We start from the raw sequence: 19,262 nt of genomic DNA on the forward strand, positions 1-19,262 counted from the left end.
ACTGCCCTTGGCCAATCTGGACACAACACCAAGACATTACATTGGTAGACAATCTCTTGCCAATGAATGAAGACTGGATGCTACCACTGTTAGATCCATTGGTAGTTTTTAATACTGTTGATCATTGGGAGTTGCTGGCTCTTCTGTGGACCACATCAGCAGGTGGCAGTGTTCCACATGGTTGTTTCTTGCTGACCACCCCAAGTGCCATGTGTGGAGGTGGCTCAGGGCTCCTCCTGTCTGAGATGCTCTTGTGAGAGCTGAGAGAGGATTTCAATGTGTCGCCCCTTTTGTTTAATAGTTGTACGTTGAGAGTGTAAGTGAGATATGTCTTACAATGTCTTCTGTAAGCTGATGATATACACCTTTATGTCTCCACACCTGTTGACCACCTTTCTGAGCATCTGGTTCAGATCACAGAGGGCAAACAGGCTGAGGCATGGTCTGGATAAGATAAAATGCTGTTCTGTTGCATGAAGCAACAGAACAATTTGAGGAAGTCCATACTTGCTTGTTACTTTGGTTCACAGTCTTGGGGTATAGCTGGAATGCTTCATCCTTCTAGATCTGTGGTTTTCAACCTATGGTCCATGGACTCTGGGAGCCCACAGACTATGTCTAAGGGGTCTGAGAAAGATGACTATGAGCAATCAAAAGTATGTGAATACACACTTACAATTCAAAGGGGTCCACACCTCAATTCACTGAGTGAAACAGTTCGTGGTAAAGAACTTTATAATTCATCCATTAGAACATGGAAATGAAAGATATTATTTGTCATCATCCTGAATGTATCTATCCATCCCATAACAAAAAATTAAGAGGTTCATGGGCAATAGTAAATTTTACAAAATGTATAATTATTTATGCAAAGGGATACATTTTTGGTGTAGTTCAAATTCAGTGCATGTGTTGCATAAAAATTCTCAAAGAGCAAAACTCATATTTTCTTGATTTTTCAAAAAAAATGGTCTCTGTTAAATTCTCTTCTTTTTTTTTTAAGGGAAAAAAAAGGAAAGGGAGAGAGAGAAATACTTTTATTGTTTCAAAGCTAGGGGTCATAGACTAAAAAAAACAAAAAACCAACTGTCCACACACTCATTTGTGGGATACGGTCAACTTATGACTCTTGCTCAAATTCAGGAAGTTCTGCAATGCATGCAAATAAAACTGCACTGTATTTTATATGTGGAAGTCCAGGATAGTTTAACTGGTCTGGATAAACAATTGGAGATTTTTACTTGTTATCTTGACTTTTTCAACCTGATATTGAAATCTATCTATAAAGAGGCCAAAGGAGGAAAAACCCGGTTCATAGCAAAATAAAAGCAACAAATACATATGACGTATAAAGGGGCATTTTCTGCAAACATCTTTTTCTCTTACCAACAAGAAAGTAATAATTTTTTTGTAAATATTAACTCTTTTAATGGTGAATATCTTTCTGTAGACTACAGTCCTACGGCCATAGGTCTTTATTTATATGGTTTTTATTTAGTAAGACTAACAGGGTGCTTTTACACATGCTCTGGGTGTGATGGGAGTGGCACTTTAATTAGAGAGACTCCGAGAGCTGCTCTAATTAAAGTGCTGCCATGTCTCCTGTGTTGGTGCCCCCATGCTTCAAATGGTGGTGGGGGCACATGAACTAAAGCTGGTTCAACAAGCTTTAATAAAAGGGCCCCTGTTGCCATTTTTAAGTGCGGGAAGGCTGATACACAAGATTCAGGAGGTAAACGTCATGCTTCAGCAGAGTCAATTAACCAAGTCTGCTCCAATGTGCTGGAATTCCAGCGCTCAGAGCAGCCTCGGTACTCATGTATGGGCACCCAAAGATTTCAAACATCTCATATAATCTGTGGGGTTGTGAAGCCAAACACTTAAATTCCAAATCTGGCTTGTAAACAATGGTGAAAGATCCTGTAATAATCAGGCCATTTGTCTTTGTGGCCAAAGCTGGAAAAAGCGTATTTTGGTAGTTTTAAATTCAGAGTTCTGGTAGAGAAAGAGAGGTTCAAGAACTAATGGAACAAGGGAGGGAACTGCTAGATCCCACACATCCTGATGCCTCCGCATGGTTTCCTATTGTGCTGGATCATCATCTGCTACATGGAACAGCATGAGCTTTCATGCAGATACTCCTCGAGCTATTTGATGATCGGTGAGGGAAGTCTGCCGCGCATAGGAACTGTGTCACTGTGTAGTATCATGGATACTGTCCCCTAAAGGTTCAGAGTGTTGAGTAACACTCTTTAGTTCTTCCTCCTGCCCTACACTTTGACACTGTCTGAAATTGTGCAATCCTTGGCAAAGAACAGAGGCATGGAAGGTTTATTAGTGGCTTAGAAGAAAGGACCTTGCTCTTTTGCATCCTGAATAATGTAATATTACAAGGTGACGTAATAGCCCACATCAAGGTCAAGTTTCACTGTGCTTGACTCAGTAGAAACACAAAGAAAGACCCCAATGACCACTTTTTGGGTGTGAGACAGTTATTAGTCATAATCAGGTCCCCAAAGGCCTGTATAGGGTGGGGGAAGGATAGAAGTGATCACCACAGGCTCCTATTTGCTTGGGGAAGGTCACCATACATCCCCCAAAAGTATGCCCCTTGCAGTAGAATGTGTCCCCACAAGGCACACCCCTTGAAGCAGGGTGTCCTCTCCACCAAGAACACCCCACATGTGAAGACAGGACTCAAGATTTTGTTCTACCAGTACACCAATATATTAATGCCCCTCTTCAGGACATATCCTCCATATGGAATACATTAGAAAGACCATTGCATAATATAGTAATGACTCGAAAAAAAGGAAATAGCATGACCCCTTATAGTAACTAAATATGCTAAATATGCTTAGCACAATTCTTTATAGAATGTTTACTTTGGAATTTTACTTAATGCTAATAGTGCTGGGAAATGTTCTTAATTAGGCCGTCCCCTTTCAAGTAATCTACGCCTACCCTCACAATAAAACCCAAAAACAAATGAGTCAGGCAATCCATTTTCAGTATCACACCACAGAATTCTTGCCAGTCAAACAGAGAAAATACTTTTTAACAATCCTGAAAAGTCAAAAATTAAAATAAAGATTAAAAGCACTGTACAAACACATGGTATGTACCTCAGAGTAATGTGGAGAGAGACATCGCCCATTGTGCTTGGCAACGGTGTGCATAATTTTTAATGCCTTTTCTCCTTTTTTGCGTGTCAGCAGCCATCGTGGAGATTCAGGAACTGCCCTGCAAAAGTGAAGAGGCCAGTAAGGATTATGATCATTAGTGTCTTTAGAAAGTAACAGAAATTAGCATCTGTATTTACACCTGATGTAAAAGAGCTTTTTCAACCTCTGAACTAGACAGAAATATTCACAGACCCACCTCCCTCATTAGTCCCCTGCCTGACTTTCAAAGTGTCTCATCCTACAGGCAACAACCAAAAGCTGTGTGGCTCACTGATCCCAGCAGGTCCCAGGAGAACAGATGGGTGGAAATTCAGCCATCCTACATAGTCTACAGGTCTCATGTAATGTTCAGCCATTACAGAAACAAACCTCAACACTGAAACCCTCATGAGGTTTTTTCATTAAATATTTGTTAGGTCTTGCTTTACTTTACTGGAAATTTTTTACATCTGGAAATGGGGTGACACAGGAGACTGGTGACAGGATATGTCATTTTGTGGCTTTATGTCAGAGGTCATCATCCAGTCTCAATCAAAGGACTGATAGGTGGCCCATGCCAAAGAAACCATTGACTCTAACCATAGTTTCATAGTTTCTAGGGTCGGAAGGGACCTGAGTAGATCATCTAGTCTGACCCCCCACCATGGCAGGAAACAATACTGGGGTCAAACAACCCCAGCAAGATGTTCATCTAACCTCCTCTTAAAAACCCCCAGGGTAGGAGCCAGGACCACCTCTCTTGGAAGTTGGTTCCAGATCCTAGCTGCCCTGACTGTGAAGTAGTGCTTCCTGATATCTAGCCTAAAGAACACACAACCTATCTAGAGACTGTTTCTGCCCAGTTTCAATCCAGGGACCTTTCGCATGTGAGGCAAATGTGATCACCGCTACACCACAGAAACACCTGGCCTAACCAGTTCTCAGCAGACAGTTAAGCATGGGATTGGGTACAGAAGTAGTTTGGATTTGGTCCCATATCTGACTGGTTATGCAACCTTGAAAAAACAATTTAGCAGATGTCTGTGTGGCATAATATTAACTAGTCTGGAGTGTGGAACTGCACTAACATGACTATTTGCCCTAGCTCAATTATCTGTATGTAGGACTGAACTGAACTGGGTATATATCCTCTTACTGCATACATTTCCCATCTATAAAAGAGAATAATGGCTATTTATATTTATTTTTTAGATTTATATCCCAACCTATCCAAAAGGCTTACTCACCATTGCAGTGTTTTGAGAGTTTTAGATGAAAACCACCATATTCTATAAGCACGTTTTATTAAAACACGCCATCAATGTTTGCTTGAGTAACTATTTGTTGATAGTTTCAACGAAGAAGGAAATGAGTTGAATGACATGAAGAATAAACTACCTGCTTAACCAAGGATTTAGTGCCCTTTAGGTGAGGGTGGAGGCACAATATCCGGGAAGAACATCATGAGTACATACAGCTCACTCAGCAAACTTTTCAAGTTGCCCTAACTAAAGTACATATTATTTTGACTTGAAGGACTCCTCCTTGGGGCAAGAAGGACAGCAGTTCATTTCCCATGCTCATTCAATCTCCATCATTCCTCCGACCATAAAAATGATATATTCTTGTGGTTAAGCCAAACATTCTAAAAGCTAATTAGCATCTCTACAAGTTTCTTGTTCACCCCTCAAATGTTTCCTGGAATTGGGAAGGTCCCCTAGTCCTCTCTAACTCTGCAGCAGAGTACTTCATGGGACATGGGGCACCAATGTCTCACAGGGACAAAGGTAAGTTAACATATATACTGTTCAACACTTCTTCCAAGTGTTTGTTCTACCATCCGTTCATTACTTGCTAGCTCTCTACACTTCTTTCACTTCTGAGACCAGAAGACTCTGAGTATTCATTTGAATTCCATCAGGGAAGTATTTCTGGCTGGGGACATTCCCCACCCTTGTGGATACCGAAGAAAGAACAACATCTATTTCACAGGCTAGCTTTAGGACAGTATTTAGCCACTTTAGTTACTGTTTAAAACCTGTGTATATGAGATCTCCCCCTAACATAGTCTTTTGGGAACTGAGGGCCATGAAGCCCTAGCAATGCCACCAAGAAAATTAGGTAGGATTTAAGGGATATTTTTGGTGGATTCCAGGCCTGTAAAATATTAGAAAGTGTCAGAAGACAGGACTTGCATAGTTTGATTGGTAAGAAAGGCAGTTTATCAGGAAAAACATGGTCTTTCCACTTTATATGTTGCTTTATCATAATATTTTATATCCAAGCTGACATATACATCCAGGAGCAATTTCTTGAAAATTTATAACATTTGTTTTCAAGAGTACTCTTATTTGGGTTTGTATATAAAAATGTCCTAGAGACACTAAACCAACAACAATCCAGGGACATTTTTTTTTTGCTCTGCTTTCACAGCCCTGGCCCAGGACCAATGACTCTAACCATAGCAATGCCAACATTACCAGTAATAGAGCAGGAAAAGGAAGTTGGGCAGTGTGATGGCTAGCTGAATTCCCTGCCATGTGGGAATCAAGTAAGCAATTCCAGGAAGAATCATAATTCCAAGGGTGAAGAACATTTGTATCACAATTCCAACAAGCCGCTGATCTGAGCCAACCATTTCTGTCACTGAACAGATAGAAGAACAGAATAAATTAAAAAGAAACAAACTCTATTCAAATTTAAAACATTATGTTGGCAGTGTTAGGTCAAATTACACAGGGAGTTCTACCCTGGTTTACAAAGGATGATATCCCTTTTTTCTAAAACATTTTACAAAAATTCTGTTATCAGTGATTGGGAACTCTTAAATACAAGGCACTAAGATTTGATTAATACTGATATACAACATTATAATCTTTACTTATCATTTTTCATGTCTGATTGTATGGGTATCCATCTACTTTAAATTAAACTTCCATAGATGTGTTGCGCCAAGATTTGGGTTCAGTGTTAAATCTAAGAGAGGTTCTCTAAAAGCAAACTTTTGTTTTACTGCTCCGAAGTCCATGTCAATAATTTGAAGGGTATGTTACATGAACCATCCTCCAAGTGCAGCCAAGTAAATGTTTTAGTATAAAGTTAATGTTTTCCAAAGATCAGTATTTAAGATAGAGTAATTTAGACCCTGATTAGCCTTAGGTGTTCCTCCCAATAAAACAGAGAAATTACCGTATTTACCTGAGTTCAAGATTGCTTTGAATTTAAGATGACCCCCCATTAATTAAATCATATACATGGAAAATTTATAATTTAGTTATACAACAAAAGGTATGAAGATCGATTTGCTAGGGCTGCGTGAAAGAGCAGCGTTTCACTTCGACTTCCATTTCAACGTTTCAACAGAACAGTGTTTTGTTTCGAGTTTCATTTAGTTTCAAAAGCGCTGTTCTGCTCTGTTTCATCAAAATGGTTTTGCTGTTTCGACACTGTATTGACGTTTCACCCATAGGCAATATTGGGGAAGTACAAAACAGCCTATAACTGTAATTTCTTGCCTGATTCCAATGAAACTTGTAGAGATGGTAGCCCCTTCTGAGGGCATGAAGCCTGCCAAGCTTCACAGAGATAGGTGCAGGGATTTCTAGGAAACTGCACCTCAAGCTGCTGACAAGTAGGAGCTGGGGAGCAGAAGCAATGTCCTGTGATCCAGCAGGCAGATCAGTGGCCTGCACCCCCTGGAAGGACTCCGGCAGAGCCCCCACAGCCCTTCTGGGGGGGCAGGTAGGCTCCCAATCTGCCTGCCAGATGGCAGGAGGCTGCTCCTGCCACCTGGGACCCAGTGGTGAGGAACTGAACCCGGCTGGGGGAAGCGCCTCCCACCACCAGGCTCAGTTCTCAGTGGCTCGCAGCACTGGGAAACTCAGCATGGCTGGGGGACATGCCTCCTCCAGCTGGGCTGAGTCTCCCTACACTGGGGATGGAGCCAGGTGGCAGGAGGTGCTTCCCCCAGCCGGGCTCAGGTCCCAGCGACTCACAACCCCATGGAACTCAGCCTGGTGGTAGGAGGCAAAGTGCAGCGCCGGCTCTGCCTGCCTCCCGCCACTGGGCTGAGCTCCATGGGGCTGGCAGAGCCGATCAGAGCTCAGTCTGGCCTTGGGAGGCAGGCAGAGCCCAGCCTGGAGGCAGAAGGCAGGGAGAGCCAGGGCTGTGCTCCACACCAGGCTGAACCGCATGGGGCTGCGGAGCCACATGGAGCGCCGCCCTGGCTCTCCCCTGCCTCCCACCACCTGGCTTCTGCTTCGAAACTCAAAACGTTTTGAAACTTTCAAAATGTTTTGACTGGCCTCGTTTTGTTTCGAAGCTGTTTTGTAGGTCTTTGCTTCATTTCGATTTTACTCTTTTGAGCTCAAAACAAGTCAAAACAGCTTCGAAACAAAGCAGCCAGTGAAGCTTTGCACAGCCCTACTATTTGCTGTCGCTTTGTACCAACAACAAAAAATTATGATGGCACAAAAGCAACATATGTTTCCACCCTAAGCTCCACATGCAATGCATGGAAAGACTTCAGCATTTCAGAATGGGATTCACACAATTACACACCAAGCTAGCCAACAGAAAATAACATTGACATGTGTGTGTCTTAAATTCCATTTCTTTGTGAGACTTGGATACCCAACTCCAGCTTGGAAGGAGGTGTTACTCAGAAGCTACAGCCCTGACCCTGCTCCTGGAGGGACACACCTAAGTCCTTTACTTAAAAAATGAAGCAAAGGTCACTCTTTTCACTTAAATTATTGCTGTTGGAAGGAAAAAGAATAGGAGGTGTCATGCTCCCATTTTTATAATAATCCTGTAATTGCAGCTCTAAGCCAGGCTGTGAGAGATGCAGGTTCAGCTCTCTCCTCTGCCTGTATGGGTACAACAAACCCTGTCCCAGAATAGCAGTTTAACCACCAAACTATCAGCTCTTCTGGTGTAGGGACTTATTTAGCTCTTCTTGTCAAGGACATTCTATTTTACATAAAAGAGTTAGAGATTGACTGGACCAGGCAGAGGATGAATGAGCAAACCTGCCCTAGTCAGGGCAACTTGATCCTAGTCCAGTGGTTCTCAACCTTTTTTAGACTTGAGGCACACCTCTATAGACTCAAGGCATGGAAAATATCAGCTCTTAGCTTTCACTTCTTTTTTGACAACAGAAAATAATAAAGCTATTCTTTTGTCCCAAAGAAGAAAGACCAAAACAGGTCAGAATGTTTTTAGAACTATAGATTCTTATCAGAAATCTCAGGATTTATCATGTGAAACATGTTTGCACACCTAACAGTGCTAACATAGCATGGCACCTTGTAGAACTCATGAAAGGATCTCAAGGTACCCTGCAGTGCCTGGCTGAGAATCGCTGCCCTAGTTCTTGTACCCAAGTCCTTGGAGTTGATCTGATCAGCCATGACAAGACTGAGATCTTTCTGGACATATGAAGAAGCAGAATTTTAGGCACCTGAAGAACTTTACTAATGAAAAATTAGTCTCTTGTAGATTTAGGTGCCCACAGGCTTAGGCTGGGTTTCTGAAGAACATACTTATGAATTTAGGTACATAGGGGGTGTGTCTACACCTGCACTTTAATGTGCATGAGCCTATTTTAATGAGCATTAAAGTGTCACAAAAAACTGTGTGCTTTTGCTAATGTGCGGCCAGGGCCAGACCTACCACCATCACATCAGCTGCTGCCTAGCAAGTTTGGGGGGGTGAAAGTGGAGTGTAGGCAAGACGGGGGAGCAGGCACTGGGGGACCGGCAGGAGTTGAGGAGATAGGTGACAGGGGGAGCAGCACTACAGGGAGCGGCAGATATCGGGGGGCACAGACAATGAGGAAGAAAGTGGGAGGGGGAAGGTGGGAGGGAGTGCAGGTTGTGCTGGGGTGTGCAGCAGGGTGTGGGGCACACAGACACTGGGGGAGGCAGGCACTGGGAGGGCAACTGGCAAGGAACAGGGAGCAGACCACTTAACTCCCCCGCTACTTGGTTACACGGGCATGCCCCATTACATGGCATGCCCCAGAGTAGCAGTGTGGGGGGAAGGTGACAAAGTTAAGACAACCCTCCAAAAATTAGATTCTACATGGAAATTTATAGCAAATTCATAAGTTTTCCATGTCTTGAATCTAATTATTGGGGGTCACCTTAAATTCACAGTCATCTTGGATTCAGGTTAATACGGTATGCTCTTCAAAAGTATTTGCTCTTTGATAACATGCCACATTGTTCCCTTGAGAGGAGTTGGGAAATGTCCAATTCTGAATCTGGCAGTAGTTCAAGAGAGCACAATGTGAATGGCATAGTATCGCCTTTATCCTAGAAAGCAAGCCCATTATGAGAGGATTATGATTAGGTCAAGATTACCCTGAGTACCATGATTTTAGATCCAAACTGATTTGACACTATTGATAAACAAGCCTGATCAGCATTCTTTGTATAAACGGAACGGCTGTGCGGAGACTGCATTGCCCTAACCCTTTATAAGTCTTCAGAGCCTTTTAGAGTATAATCATTGTGCAGCCAGGGTTGTCATATAAAATGCATCTGTACAATGCCTAGCACAAAAGGATCACAGGGTGCTATTAAAAGATATTATATGCCCTTTAATTATAAGCAATAAAAATATATTAACCCTCCAAACAGCTGATTGAACATTTACAGTTTCATAAAACTACAAAGCAAAATTGGTCTCTGTTTATAGAGAGTTCATAACAATTATTTCTATGTTTCATTTTACTGTAATAAACTTGTTCCTTCTTCTTCCCCATCTGCCTTATCCTTTCCTTCTGCTGTGCCATCTACCTACTCTCTACCCATACTAGAAGGTGTTTAATTCTCTTCTGAGTTGTTACATATAAAACACACTCATAGCTGAAGAATGATGGCCATCTCCTAACTGCCTTGATTCTCTCTGTGCAGGATACACCATACTAACTTGCATTTCACTTCCTCAGATAAGATACACACCTTGTTTTGGGAAGGCAGAAGAAAGAAAAAAAGGGTTTTCCCCATAATCTTAACTACCATAGCATGGGTTCACCATGGCTGAAAGTTGCCCACATGAAAGAGCGGTGGAGTCCACTCAGTATCATTCATCCTCTAACTACAGCTCTGCAGCTATCTGTATGACCCTGAACTGGCAGCTGCTTTTGACTTCTCAGCCAATTCAGTGGTGACTGTGACAGGGTTAAGTTTGTAGCTATGGAGCTACAAGGTAGGGAAAGTGGCAGTGAGGAGTGAACTTCACCAGTCCTGCATGCTTCCCCCCGGTAGCCATCTCAGTGTCCTCAGGCCTCTACTCCAGTGCATAAATCAGCTTCCTTGCTTAAAATATGCACCCCAATTTTGGAGGGCAAATTTTGGGGGAAAATGTGGGTGTGGCACATGACTCAATACAGTCGGTAACTCCTATTTAGGTCAATGGAAGTTGCTCGTGGCATGGGGCCTCTGGAGGGATGTGGTTGTAGCCAAATAGTTTAAATTGCCTTTGGTAGCTTCCTGTATAATAACCTTAATCAGTTGTTCTGCTTTTAATTTTGGATTTTATGCCAAGGCTCTAAGAGCCCCCATTCAGATTTACAGGCTAGACATAAGGAACAGAGAGGTCACTGTGCAATTAAGAAACACATTCAAGCTTCAAATTACCTCAACAGGAAACATCCCATTTTAAATTATTTACATATTGCTCACCTGTTCCAGATTCTGCACCAGTTCCCAATAGCTTTCTGAGAGCAATTCAAGGTGCTGATTTTAATCTATAAGGCCCTATATCAGGGGTGGGAGAAGTCCAGCCTGCGGGCTGGATTGGGTCTGTGGTGGACTGCATTTCCTGGCAGTCCCTGTCTGTGTTGCTGCAGCCAGTTTCCATGGAGACCTCAGCAGTGGTGGCACCATGACAGCGCAGGGTCAGGGTTTCCATGGAAACCGGCCCCACCAGCACTGGCAGGGTGCACAACTGGGCAGGAAGCTCCTCCAAGGCTGGGATCTTGCAGCGGTGACAGCGTGGTCTGGAGCCAGGGCAGAGCTGCGATCCACTGTCCGCATGTCCCAGGCAGGGGCGTGGAGGTAGCAGATTGCTGCCTTGCCCTGACTCTGGACCACGCTGTCACTGCTGTAAGATCTTAGCCCCAGCCAAGGAGCAGCTCCCTGCCCAGCCACATGGAAACTCTGGCCCCACACTGTCAGGAGCTGCCACTGCTGAGGTCTCCATGGAAACTGGTCACAGCTATGTGGGCAGGGTCTGCTAGGAAATGGAGTCCAGCCACTGGCTGGATCTGCCATTTTGCCCACTCTGGCCCTACTTGTCTGGGTTCTGCATATCTGGGGGACCACCTTCTCTCTTACACCCCATCATTGTTCCTAAGATCAGCCAAGAGCCACCTCCTGCAAGTACCATCCATGCGCCAAATCAGCTTGGTGAAAACATGTGAGCAGGTCGATCTTAGCAGTTGCTCCTCAACTCTGGAATGCCCTTGCTGCCGAGGTCCACCAGAACCCAAGCCTGGATCTCTCTCAGCTTGGTAATACCTTTCTATTTGGGCAGGCATTTAGCAAACAAAGCTAGGCTGGGATATTGGATAGGGGGTTCTGTGTTGATGCTCTAGTTCCTCTTTTAAGTCTCTTGTTCATTCCCCTGTTTTATAAGTTATTCTGTCCTCTTTTGTGAGTTTCCCTAGGCCTTTGTTGGGAAGGGTAGCATATATATCTAATAAAGTAAATAAATCGACAAACATGCCCATGGGGGATGGGTCTTACAGAAAAGTGTAGCTAGAGATATTAAAAGAAAATTAACTCTTACTAGCCCTTCCATAATAAAAGTACCATTTATTCCTTAAATAAAATGGTTTGTATATCCTCCTATATATATCTATTGGCTTTTGTAAGAAAGTTGCCTAGCCTACTGGCTACTCCTCAATAGACACATCTACACAAGAGGTTTACTGCAGAGTTGCTTAGTTAGCTCTGTAGTAAACAGCTCAAGTGTTTACCCAGGTGGCTCTATTAGGCCACAGGAAACTAATAAACTCCACAGCAGGTTAGTACTTGTAAATAACACAAGTACTGCAGAGTTTTTTTGTGCGCAGCAATGTACACGTAGACTGACCCAGCTGCCTGGGGAACGACAGTGCTTCAGTGCAGGGGCTGCCTGCCAGTTAGCTGCACACTGGAGCAACCTTGTCCCCAGCCAGTCCCTCTGCAGCAGGTTGAGCTGTGTCAAAACAGCACCCTGCCAGCCAGGGGTGCTCTGACCCAGCTCAAAGTGCTGTGGTCCTAGGCACATGTTCAAATGGAGCACTGGAGTCTTTTGCTGCACATAGGAGTCAGTGTGGTAGAGATGATATCTTTTATTAGACCAACTAGACAGTTGCAAATAAAAATTCTTTATTCACATTAATTGGACACGTAGATGCACTCAGGCTGTCCTCCCAGATAAAGCACAATCTTTACACAGCAACCAAATGAACAAAACCAAACTCTGATGTCTTGCCTAAGGTACCAGGAGGGGAGGCCTTTGGCTCTGGCTCCAGCACAGCAGCCTGTCCCCCTGCCCTGCAGTGGCAAGCTTATTATGCTCACAGCTTGCCTCCTGCTTACAAACTGTTCCCTCATAGTTTGCTTCCTTTTGGTACCCTCCCTTTGGATTTTAAGCTCCCAGTGGGATATTCCCTCATTATCCAAATGCTCCACAGCTGGGCTGTCTCAACAAGGCTGACTTCCCTCTTAAAGGACCAGACAGCTATTACAACTCCCTTCATCTCACGTTAGTAATGAACATTCCTAATGCTCTCAGGTGCCTGTGTGTACAGCATGTCTATCTTTCCCCAAGACTCCTTTATTCAATGTCCTTGCCCCAAAAAGGGAAGAGTAGAGCTCTTACCAATAACATAGCACGTCATCCAGGTCCCCTTTCCAAATACACCTTGGAGGAAGCGAAAGATCAAAAATATGGAAAAGTTTGGTGCAAAGGCCACAACGATACCACACACACCTACCCCAAGGCAGGAGAAGAGATAAACAAGGATTCGGCCATATCTGCCAAAAAGAAAGGGAAAATGGTGAAAGATCCTTGCAGTTTTGTTCCTGTTGACTCATTTAAAAGCCCCTTCTTAAGTCTTGCCATGGCTTACTATGGCTTTAGTAGGCCATAGAAGTAAATTTATAGAAGTAAATTAGTATAAATTAGGTCAAGGTAGCCTGAGTTATGCCAAACAATATTGCTAAAAGGACACAGAATTCAAGGAAAGGGTAGTGGTACAAGATGGTTGCCAGCTTTTCTTTCAGGCAGCAAGCAGGAGAGATGAAGTCTAGTATTAAACCTAAGGTGCATGTCTGATTTGATGGCATGTGGTATGTGAGAAAATATCATGAGCTAGGTGCTAAGATCACTTTCACTCTGTTGCAGGTGTTATAATCTTTTCTGCCTTTTAGGCTTACAACTATTTTGTCATTTGTAGCTATTTCTCTCTTTTAATTACACGAACATCTTATCATAATTTTGTTCTACATCATTTGTAGTATATTCCTTCTCATTTACTTACTGTACTCTCAGGATAGAAATGTTATTATGTTCATTCCTTCAGAGTACTTGATTTTATTGGTTTATGTTTCTTGAACCTTCTTTGGTCCTCAGAGTACATTTGTGGGGTCAACACATGATGTTGACAGATTTTAGATTCCCTCACCATTGGGCTTTAGGATGGCGGCTGTCTAAGGTTGTGCTGCGTTGGTGGTAACGTGGTGGAAGTCTTTCCACCTTAATACTTATTTCACTGTATTTCGCTCTGTTTTAACAACTGTGGATGAAAACATTTAGGTCCAGTTTTTAGAAAAGAGTTTTTAATTTTGCATAAGTACAACTATACTACCAGCAAGTATATGCTTTAGATTTTATATTGTCTTCCGACATTTTCATCATATATTAAATTAATATTACATTTTAAACATCTGGAATAATACTGAGATTTCCCAGACCCAGACGTATGTCCAAAATAAAGTTTGAAATGTATCTAACTTTTTCCTGATAAAAGTTCTTTTTGACTAAACAAGACTTTTAAATTTGGTAGTAATTTCCTGGGTTTTTTTTTAAAAAAACCAACCAAACCAACAACTCAAAAATATGTTTTTAATCAAACACTTTTTGAATGATTTATTTTTCTATTTTAAAGATTTATCTTTTTTTAAATGTATAGAAAATGTTAAATATGTATTTAAAATATTCCTATGAGAATAATTGGTATTTTTCAATCACGTCTATTCCAAACTGTGTTAAACTTTCTAATATTCATATACAAACTTTGTAGATGACATTTAATTCTAACTTTTTAAAATAGCCATTAATCCTAAGATTTCAAAGTACCTTAAGCACATAATGACCCTCTTTGATTTGCTCAAAGATAACTAGCATAGTGTAAATGCCTCTTGTTTTTGTCTTCTGTCAACCTTGTTTGACAGCTCTTTCTTTTGAGTACAAGTGTGTGAATAGTTCAAAAGGTATTTTATCTGCCTACTTATCTTCTCTGGTTGCAAACTGTCCATGTAAAAATTACATTATTCTCTATTTATTTTTTTAAATTATTAACTTAGGAATTCTTTTGCAAGTAATATTTGATACTTAGACTGTTTTGGAACTGTTTGTTGTAGCAACCCAATATTCAAAAGTTGGGTCATGCATATTATTCTCCATCACTCAGACACATGGAACGTACAGTACGTTCATCCCCAACTGGATGACAGTAATTCTTCAACCAATCATGTTTTCATTTCAAATGATTTTTTTTCCTGAAAATTCAACGTTTGTTATCTGACATTATTCTCTATACATGCTGCAAAACATCCCTGCCTGTGAAATCATTTACTGGGATATTCATGGATAGAACAGGCAAAGGAAATACCATTTGTATCCTTAAAAATACCCACCTCAGGTGAAGTTCACTTCCATATATTGGCCCAGGATTTGCCACCACTTACTTTCACTTAATTTATTTAAAATAAGGCTCCCTCCTCCTATTTTGTGGACTAAAAGGGCCTTAAGTGCCTTGCTCTAATGCTGGTCCTCTCAAATATCACTCTCAAACTTTATTTTTTTAACGTAACCCATTCAGTTGTCAAAATGTTGAAAACTGACTGTAACCATGACTTCGCCAGCTAGTACGTGAGTATGTGTGCTTAATGTGTGAGTTTTATACAGAGTTTCTTTCTCCTTTCCCAAGCTAGCTGCTTAGCCTATTTAAAAAATGGCTCTATACAACCTTCAACACTCACTAACCCAGAAGTTGAGTCCAGATGTTAACAGAAATCATGAAATGGTACAAGACAGGCTTCTTTCATTCCAATTCCAGTCCAAATAGAGCCAAGAAGTACTAGATATTTTATGAAATGTCCAGCCTAAATTATGAGTTCAAAATTATCATAGGATCAGATAAATTTCCAAACCTGAGGATGCTTAATAAGACTGAGCTGAACTTCCAAACCTTTCAAACCAGTTACTGTATAAGGTGTTGATCCTTTTTAAAAGTAGGGTTGCAGTAACACCTATACTTTACCTGTCTGCAGCATAGCCTAGGGTGAATGCTCCTGCCAGAAATCCCAGATTGAGAACACCTTGTGTTAGATCTAGAAGCCAGGCGTTGTCACATACAAGGTTGTACTGTAGGAACAAACAAGAAGTATGAGACCCCCCCACACATGGGCTATTTATTTTTAGAGCAAAACATTTTTAAAACCTGCACTGTTCTCTAGTTGGAAAACAGGGGAATGGGGACAAGGGAGGAGAAATCCAAGCAAGTTCCTGATCATTGGCAGTTTAAAAAACCAGTTTTCCAAGAAAGTGAAAATATTTCAGTAACGCTTGAATTCCACAGATTTTTATGGATTCCTATCAGTCTGGTAACAGACTTGTCAGTCAGACTGTGCCCTGGGACTGGTCCCCTTGTGTTGCCGCTGTGCCCCAAGCATGCCCATGCTGTGTGTGCCCCAGGCAGTGTGCAATGAGCTGTTTGTGCAGGTGGAGGGGTGCCCAAGCCACTATGCCGTGCTGCTGATGATCTTCTTGGTGCCCTGGGCACACCTGTGCTCCTGGTTTAGGACCCTGAGCTTTGATGGTGCAGAGGGCAAACCCAAGTAACCTCACAACCTGTACCCACAAGGCCTTCACTTTTATGCAGCACTTCCACACCGACTGGAAGTACCCTTGCTCCTGCATCCCACCAAATAGGGCTTCATAAAAGTGGATGTTCGAGTGCCCCTCTGTGCACCACAAGGTCATTCACCTCCTCCCAGGTCCAGTTGGGGGACCTGGCAGTTGACACAGGCATACGCATGTGGGCAGGGCTGGGGCTTGATGCGGAGGACAATGACATTCTTGTCCTGCGCCAGGTCTCTGGGCCCCTGCATGGCTATCTCTGTGAGGCCAGCCCTGGACAGTTGCCAGAAGCACCCAGCACCGGGGCACTGCCAGGGACTGGGAGCCATATTGCAGAGGCACTTCACCACAGGACCTGCAAGCACAGGAGACAGCTGGGGAAGAGTAGCAGCAGGGAGCAGGTGCCAGAGATAGCCAGGCAATAGCCCTGGGGGGATATCAGGTCTGGGCAAGGGATGCAGCAAGCTGCAACCGTTTACAACACTCAGTTGTGGCCAAGCAGCAGCTCTGGAGGAGGACAGGCCAGGCAGAGACAAGCCTGTAGTCTGTCCAGGGGGGCACATAGGGCCTGCTGGGCTCCTGCAAAGAATAGCAGTCTTGTCTAGGCTCCTGGTGTGTGTATCCTAAGGCACAAAATGGCTGCAGGCTTTTATAGCCTGCAGCTTGGGGCTTCCAGAGAGCAGCCCATCCCTGAGGGAGGAGAGGCAGCCAGCCAAGAGCCCTGGGGCTAGGCTCAGGCCACCCCCCTAGTGGCAGGTCAGACCTGGTGCTAACATTAGTGCCGGGTCACATCTACATGTGCATTACTGTGCACTAAGTAATCATGACTAAATTTGATACCTGCATTTACAGTATCAAATTTAGGTACTATTAGCGTAAGTTGATGTGCATTAAGGGCATGCATGTGTAGAGACATGTCATAATGTGCATTAACTTAGGCTAATGAGCATTAATGCGTCTCATGTGGATGCACCCACTGACCATGAAATGATAGAGTTCAAGATCCTAAGGGGAGGAAGAAAGGAGAGTCAGAGAATAAAGACACTGGACTTCAGGAAACACTTGAACTGGTGGGCAGCATACCCTGGATGACAAGTCTGAGGGGAAAAGGAGTCCAGGAGAGCTGGCTGTACTTTAAGGAGGCCTTTATAAGGGTGCAGAGCAAGCTATCCTAATGCAACAGAAGAATGGGAAGTGCAACAGGAGACCAGGATGGCTAGACAAAAATCTCTTTAATGAGTTGAAACTCAACAAGGAATCCTACAAAAGTGGAAACTTGGTCATATTACTAAGGAAGAGTATGGGAGTGTCGCATGTGCTTATAGGGAGAAAGTTAGGAAGGCAAAGGCGTGATTTGAGATGCAACTAGCAAAGAGAACAAAAAGCCATAAAAAGAAATTCCACATGTATTTTAAAATAAAGGAAATCCAGAGAAACCATAGGTCCCTTAAAGCAGCGGTTTTCAACCTGTTTTCATTCACAGACCCCTAAAATATTGCAAATTGAGGCATGCAGCCTTTTGGAAATCTATTGTGTGGATAGCAAACATAAGTACATAATTACTGACAAAGAGTTCTGTTAAAAATAAAAATAATATCAACAGCAACAATAACAATAATACAGTTTTGTGAACTCATCATTTTGTCGTCATTTCTAATGAGATGGTTGAGCCTGCTTCTTGGCAGAAAGCATGTGAAAATTTGGTATGATAGGTAACAGTTTCAGTCTTAGATCTCCTTCAACATCCAGTTTGTTTCAGTATTTTGTTTTTATTAATACCAAGGCTGAAAATCCACTTTCACATAAGTTCATGGTAGTGAACGGCATCAAGACTTTAATGGTCTTATCTGCCCAATCAGGGTACTCCTTTTTTATTTTCAACCAGAATTGGACAAGAGGTTTCTGCTTGAATTCAAGTTCCAGTCCCATATCACAGGATAACTCAAGTAACTGCTCTGCTTGTTTCACTGTTAGACAGGACCTAGAGTTGCAGTCTGTTACAGAGGGGTTATGTATCTATTCATTCTCATTACCCATTTCAGGAAAGCCCTGGTGAAACTGAGATTTGAATGTGAACAAATGTTCCCCAATTTCTTTTTTCATATCACTGTCCAGTGTCAATTCATCAACCCAAAAAGGTTTTCTGAGAATTCATTCACATAGAAACATGGCACCAAGGGGGCCTCTGGGGCCATCAGGTAGTCCCCTGCATACACAGGCAGGCATTCACCCAGAAATTCCCCTAGAGTGTGAAGGTTTGACATGACAAACCCTCACACATTCACAGGTCTTATATGTGCTGGAAAGATGAAAAGTCAGGGCACAGACTGAGCTAGTAGATATCCCTATACTCCACCAGAATTTTGCTGGTGGCCTCCCATCAGTTCTGTAGGACCTAACCTTTTACTAAAAATAAGTGCAGTTCTCATTATTCCAAGCAAAGCTTTCCATAAGTACCTCAAGACACTGCCAATTTTCCCAATGGATATTCCATCCAAACTGGTAGGCGCTCTCTGTCTCTCTCTGTCTCTCTCTCTCTCTCTCTCTCACACACACACACACACACACACACACACACACACACACACACACTCCTGTTCGTACACTGATATCACCGGGGCAGTGGAGGGACCACAGGGCTGTAACACTGCTGGGTCCCATATGAAGCAGCAGGATGAGGTGGGGCTGCCCAGCTGCACTCTGCCTGCTGGTGCTTGGGCAGCCTCTGGCCACGGAGGGAGCTGGAACAGCAGCAGCGCCACCACCACCACAAGTGCTTCCCCTTTGGGTGGGACTGCTGTCCTTACAGCCACCTTCTGTAGACCCCCTAGCTATGCTTTACAGGGCCCCAGGGATCTGTGGACCACAAGTTTCATAGATTTCATAGACATTAGGGCTGGAAGAGACCTCGGGAGATCATCGAGTCCAGCCCCCTGCCCAAAGGGCAGGAAGTCA

General features: G+C 43.0%; 1 protein-coding gene and 1 non-coding gene across 2 annotated transcripts in view; both read right to left on the reverse strand.

Annotated features, from left to right (window-relative positions):
* Positions 1-19,262, reverse strand: part of SLC22A3 (solute carrier family 22 member 3) — a 49,892-nt gene that overhangs the window by 20,388 nt on the left and 10,242 nt on the right. The window contains exons 2-5 of the mRNA XM_019549999.1: positions 15,709-15,812; positions 13,044-13,198; positions 5,645-5,810; positions 3,126-3,243 (exon numbers count right to left, since the gene is read on the reverse strand). Of these exons, the coding sequence (XP_019405544.1) occupies positions 3,126-3,243; positions 5,645-5,810; positions 13,044-13,198; positions 15,709-15,812 (543 nt within the window). The remainder of the gene's footprint in view (positions 1-3,125; positions 3,244-5,644; positions 5,811-13,043; positions 13,199-15,708; positions 15,813-19,262) is intronic.
* Positions 4,015-4,087, reverse strand: TRNAV-CAC. Its single transcript has one exon. It is a non-coding gene; the product is annotated as a tRNA-Val (tRNA).

The sequence above is a fragment of the Crocodylus porosus genome, unplaced genomic scaffold (assembly GCF_001723895.1).
Source record: "Crocodylus porosus isolate Cpor-Errol unplaced genomic scaffold, CroPor_comp1, whole genome shotgun sequence".
Taxonomy (NCBI): domain Eukaryota; kingdom Metazoa; phylum Chordata; order Crocodylia; family Crocodylidae; genus Crocodylus; species Crocodylus porosus.